Below are 6,139 nucleotides of genomic sequence, written 5' to 3'. Positions count from 1 at the left end.
ATATATATATATATATATATATATATATATATATATATATATATATATATATATATATATATATATATGCAATACATTAAGAACTTTAAGACCATACATTTCCATACATTTTAAGACCACTTTAGGTTTTAACCAGTAACATTGGCGAGTTCGAGACCCCTGCAGAAGCGTCAATGACAAACAGTCCCAGATTAACATTGTGGAAAGGGTTTTTGTGTTTCAGACGGAAAGCATGCTTGCTATTCAGTGACTTTATAAAATGAAGTTCCTCTCCATCATCCATTATAATAAGGAAATAATGGATCCGTTGAAGAGGGAAGGCACCGTACAAATTGCCTGTAATAGTTCTCCAGAGTGCGAGGTGTGAGCGAGCAATGCAGCATGACAGAGCGTGAATCACTTTCCCAATGCAACTCATCATGGATTCCCCAGACGTCTCTACTCACCGACTCCACAATAACACTGTCTGGAGTCCTGCCGGAAAACACGAAGCCCAGGTTTTGTGCTGCCCGAACCAGAGCGCCTTCATCTGGGGAAAAAGACAGCAAGTGGTTAGTTCACTGAAGAAAAGCGGCTGGTCTATGATTGTTTTTTAAATGATGTTTAGGAACACTGCTGTTCTCTTTTGTCCTGATTGATCTGTCACTATGCGTAATTGGCACTCATTTAATAAAAAAGGTGACTATAATGGATAAAATATTGGTAATATGCTACGTCCCAATTCACATACTATTATTCTAAATAGTATTCAGAATTAGAATTAGTATGTCCCAAACTGTAGTATGTTGAAAAGAGTATGCCAAAGGTTTCTGAATGCTCTACTATTTCCGGTAGTAATTCGAAGTATAGAACCCTCCAATAGAGTCTGGCTGCAGATTTGCACTTGCACCTCCAGGCTTGCACGCTCGGACTTGCACGCTCAGGCAACCGCACTTCCTCTGCAAGTGACGTCATTTACAATCGCCACCTGTGGGCGCTTGCATAAAAATCCTTCTGTAATTTTACTTAAGGGTGTCCCTAAGGCAAAAAAAATCTGAGGTAGTGAATTTCATTTAGATCGTTGCAACAAACTTCTTAACCATCACCCTTACTCAAATGCCTTTTTTTCTAAGCGTTACATTGTAGTTTCTGGCAACATACGGCACCACAGTTGCTATAGTTACGTTAACAGATCGTAACAAACCACGAAGTCTTGCTTTACAACAGCTCTGCAGTAATGTTACACATCTGTGTCGCTTTGTTTCCATTAAGTGAGTCGAGACGTTACCCTATCGAGTCGATCTCGACATTATGTTTGAAGGACATATAAAACTGGGCTGGGATCATGTAGGGGCTGTTGAAGCTGCGCTGTGATTTCATATGGATGCACTCCTGCGCAAACATGCTAACTTATCAAGATAGTTATAAAGAATAGTTTCCCAAGTCATTCAAGAATCATTGTTGTAGGTCCATAATGTGTATCTGTTAGTTGTCATACTACAACTCCTTAAAATGTTTCAAATAAAAACTAAAATTAAAATTTTCCTGGTGTTTTTTTTTATTGATAACTGTGGAAGAATACCTTGTGTGTATATTTAGACTGATATTTAGTTGATATAAATAATAAGCTTTGCTGGTATGAATGTTAAAAGTAGCCTGCTTTGGTAAATTTACATCAAAGCATTTAATATACTAACTGCTTTTCCGGGGGATGGGGAGTGAGTCTGTCATGGTGTACAACTTAAGAACATCATCACTGGCAATGCAAATGAACTGGAAACTTACTTTTGGTTTATTTGTGTTGATTTCAAGTGACGTGACAGGTGCAGGTGTCTAATGTAAATGACGTCACTTGCATAGAAAGCGAGGGTGCCTGAGCGTGCAAGCCTGAAGATGCAACTTTGCAGCCAGAGCCTTCTCGAACCATCCATACTCTCACCGCTAATATTGCCCATAGTATATTGCATGTTAGACGTGAATTTGTTGAGATCTACAAACTTGGGTAAAAAGTGTAAATAAACTACAAGCATGGCGGACACACAAGACCAACCGTCAAGTAGAGAGGCTTCGGTAAAATAGTTTGAATGACTATTAATTAATATCTAGCCAACTGGAAAATATTTAAATAGCATTTTCCATGTTCTGAATGCATAATAATCCAAAGACCTGAGGAGAGTTTATGGCAGACTATCCTGCTGCTGCTCTCCAAAAAGGTAGGAAATTAAACATTAAAAAAAAGTGAAAAAAGGGCGAATAAACTAAGCAACAAAACGATTTGTTAACAAGAAAGTAGAGTGTCCCAAAGCTTGCATACTTTTCTTGCATTTTCTTGCATGAATTTATATATATATATATATATATATATATATATATATATATATATATATATATATATATATATATATTAATTTAAATACATTTAAAAACTGCTAAGGTCAATATTATTATTTATTAGCCTCTTTCAGAATTTATTAGCCAGTAACCATTTATTAGGGCAGTAGAATTTATTGGCCTCCTCAAGAATTTGTTTTTTATCTTTTGGATTGGCTACAAAACAAACCACTCTTCTTCTTTGGCCTTATTCCCGTATGGTTGCGCGGTCGGCTCTTTGGAAAAAGCCATTTTAGACTTGTACATATGATAACAACCTATTTTACACGTTCTGGCCGGCCTGTCATCTGGGCTTGTCACCCTCATACACACTCATACACTACAGACAATTTAGCCTACCCAATTCACCTGCAGCATATCTTTGAACTGTGGGGGAAACCGGACCACCCGGAGAAAACCCACGCGAACGCAGGAGAGACATGCAAACTCCACACAGAAATGCCAACTGAGCCGAGGTTCGAACCAACGACCTAGCTACAAAACAAACCACTGTTGTCCAATAACTTGATTAATTAAGATAACTTCACCTAATTGACCTAGTTAAGCCTTAAAAGGGCACTTTAAACACTTTAATACTAATATCTTACAAAATAACTATCAAAATATTATGGAAAAAGACAAAAAAAATACTTTTACAAATTACTTATTGGAAAATCTTCTGCTCACATGGAAATGATTTCAAAATGAAAACACATTTCAGAAGGGCTGATAATTTAGTCCTAGTAGAAGTACGAGAGCGTGTTAAATAAACTTTAAATGAATAAAACCTAAAAGTATGGAGTTCAAATGAGTCTCCAAAATAAAGTGACAATTATAGATGACATGAAATAGCTGCAGGACAGACTAAACTGAGTTGGCCATAACAGTATCAATACAGCACAAAAAGTAATATCACATCATTTCAAATTTTTTAGTGTCAATATTTATCAAAATCTTTCAACAAACCCCCCTCATAACATCTGTGCTGGCGTTTCATTTTATCTCCAGCGTCAGTGTGGCTAATATTGAATGCACTGCTGCGCTGATGTGAAATTAAAATGGGTCGCATAAACCCGTCTCACTAAGCCTGGGAGCCAGGGATAAGTTCTGACGAATGCTAAAAAGATAAATTATGCACAGCCATGAGGTGTCAAACGCAAAGCAAGAGAGAGAGAGCGAAGCGGCATTAATTAACTCATCTGTTTCTGTGCATGCATTATTTCACTTTCATGAGCAAATGATATCTGGTGTGATGAAACGCATCCAAAAACACACACCGCTGAACACTGATGTCTGCGGGAGATTTTAAAACCACATCAGAACCGTTGAAAAGAGAAAGAGGAAATTAAGAGGATGCTGTGGCTGCCCTCTTTACTTCCTGTTCCCAACGGTTTATCTGGTGTGAGTGTGTTGCTAAAAATAGAGAAGTTATCTACAGTATTTGCGGACCACTTACAATATTTGTGGAACTATATCTCAAGGTTTATCTGTTTATAGATTGATCCATTTATTACCTACCAGGGTCTCTGTAGGTTTCACAAAGCTAAATTTAAGACTTTTAAAGACCTTTTTAACACTATTGTGATAGAAATTTCAGTCTATAACATTTAAGATCATTATAATTAGTCATTTCAAGGCCACGTATTTAAAATAAATAGTCCTAACAAGCAAACCCAAAAAACAAGCAAATAAGCATGTTGTATAAATACACTTTTTCCAACATAACTTATCTTAAAAAAACAAAACCTTTAAAAACTATAATAATAAAAAAGCATGAACAGTCTGCTCAGGCCAGTGTGCTCACCATTTTCATTTAATCATTTATTTTCCTTCGACTTAGTCCCTTTATTAATGTGGGGTCGCCACAGGGGAATGAACCAGCAACTTTTCCAGCATATGTTTTATGCAGCGGATGCCCTTGAAGCTGCTACCCAGTACTGGGACACACCCATACACTACGCACAATTTTGCTTACCCAATTCACCTATGCCATATGTCTTTTGGACTTGAGGGGGAAACTGGAGCACCCGGAGGAAACCCACGGGAAAATGCAAACTCCACACAGAAAGGTCAACTGACCGAACTGGCTCGAACCAGCGACCTTCTTGCTGTGAGTGAAAACTTCAAGTTGACGCCTATTACAGAATATACTATAGCATAAATACTGAGATATATTATCATTTAAAATGACTGCAGTAGCATGCCGTGGGTTTTCTCTAGGCGATCTGGTGACCCCCACAGTCCAAACAAATGAGCTATAGGTGAATTGAATGAACTAAATCGGCCGTAGATGTTCTAACATTAATTAATCTTTCATTCAATCGTCAGGATGCTGTCAGTCGTGCGACTGACACCGCCTTTACCATCACTAAAGAGCATGCATTCACTGAGATGAAACTAATATTGCAGCTCATGAAAAGACAGTTATTGCTATTAAGATGGCATACTGTATACAAATAATAAGTTATAATATCATCTGTGCAATATCAGACACCACCCGTAAGAACAGCACAGTGATTATTGTTAATTCAGTTCATCTCATTCCTGTCAAGAACATGCAAACTCCACACAGAAAGGCCAACTGACCGAACTGGCTCGAACCAGCGACCTTCTTGCTGTGAGTGAAAACTTCACGCTGATGCCTATTACAGAATATACTATGGCATAAACACTGAGATATATTATCATTTAAAACGGGTATCACCAATCTCGGTCCAGGAGGGCCGGTGTCCCTGCAGGGTTTAGCTCCAACTTGCCTCAACACACCTGTCTGGATGTTTCAAGTATACCTACTAAGACACAGAATAGCTTGTTCTGGTGTGTTTGATTAGGGTTGGAGCTAAAATCCGCAGGACACTGGCCCTCCAGGAACAAGCTTGGTGACCCCTGATTTAAAATGACTGCCGTAGCGTGCTGTGGGTTTTCTCTGGGTGCTCTGGTGTTCCCCACAGTCCAAGCAAATGCGCTATAGGTGAATTGAATGAACTAAATTGGCCGTAGATGTTCTAACGTTACTTAATCCTTCTGTTGGAAAATAGGAATCATTTTTTAATATTTTTGTCTCTTTTTCTTTTAATCAAACAATTATTTGTATTGGTCATGTAAGGGTCATATATTAACTGAACTTCTACGGTTGTGTGTGAGTGCTGTGCATACTAATTAGCATTTTTGCAGAAGTAGATAGATGCGGGTCCTAAATTAAATTCAGCTCTGCAGAAACTTCCTGTCTGAAGAGAGGAGTTAAAACTGAACACAGAACACAGCAAGTTGTATGCTTTTTTTGTTGTGCAGAGAATTCGTAGAAAAAGAGGAAGTATGTCTGGGGTGCGGCCAATGGAGGACTGAACAATGACTGACAAATGACGTTACACCAAAACTCTACCTGTTAATATCAGTTGTGTATATATGCTGGAGTCAGGAAATGTATGTTAGTTGCGAACCTCTTGAATGTAATTCTTGTATTGCATTGGGGTAACGTAACCCAGAGCTCTGTCATCGAATTATTCATTTGTGTCTAATAAATTACTAATATTTTTGGCATTGAAGAAAACACTCTCCAGACCTTTTCTTATTGAACAAGCATGGAATTGGCTTGATATTCCAGCACTTCATTTAATCATCACGATGCTGTCAGTAGTGCGACTGACACAGTGTTTATCATCACTAAAGAGCATGCATTTACTGAGATGAAACAAATACTGCAGCTCATGAAAAGACAGTTATTGCTATTAAGACGGCATACTGTATGCAAATAATAAGTTATAATATCATCAGACAATATCAGACACCA

General features: G+C 37.9%; 1 protein-coding gene across 9 annotated transcripts in view; it reads right to left on the bottom strand.

Annotated features, from left to right (window-relative positions):
- The window catches only part of atp8a1 (ATPase phospholipid transporting 8A1), a 332,891-nt gene that overhangs the window by 160,712 nt on the left and 166,040 nt on the right, over positions 1–6,139 (bottom strand). For all 9 annotated transcript variants that reach the window (XR_015507850.1, XM_087281952.1, XM_087281950.1 and 6 more), the window contains one exon: positions 447–529. Coding sequence is in view for 8 of the 9 variants with exons in the window: in XM_087281952.1 (XP_087138078.1) it covers positions 447–529 (83 nt within the window). In the remaining variant the exon portion in view is untranslated. The remainder of the gene's footprint in view (positions 1–446; positions 530–6,139) is intronic.

The sequence above is a fragment of the Danio rerio genome, chromosome 14, assembly GCF_052040795.2.
Source record: "Danio rerio strain M-AB ecotype USA chromosome 14, GRCz13ab, whole genome shotgun sequence".
NCBI lineage: Eukaryota > Metazoa > Chordata > Actinopteri > Cypriniformes > Danionidae > Danio > Danio rerio.
Note: the sequence above shows the minus strand (reverse complement) of the source record. Positions and strands in the feature narration are given on the sequence as shown.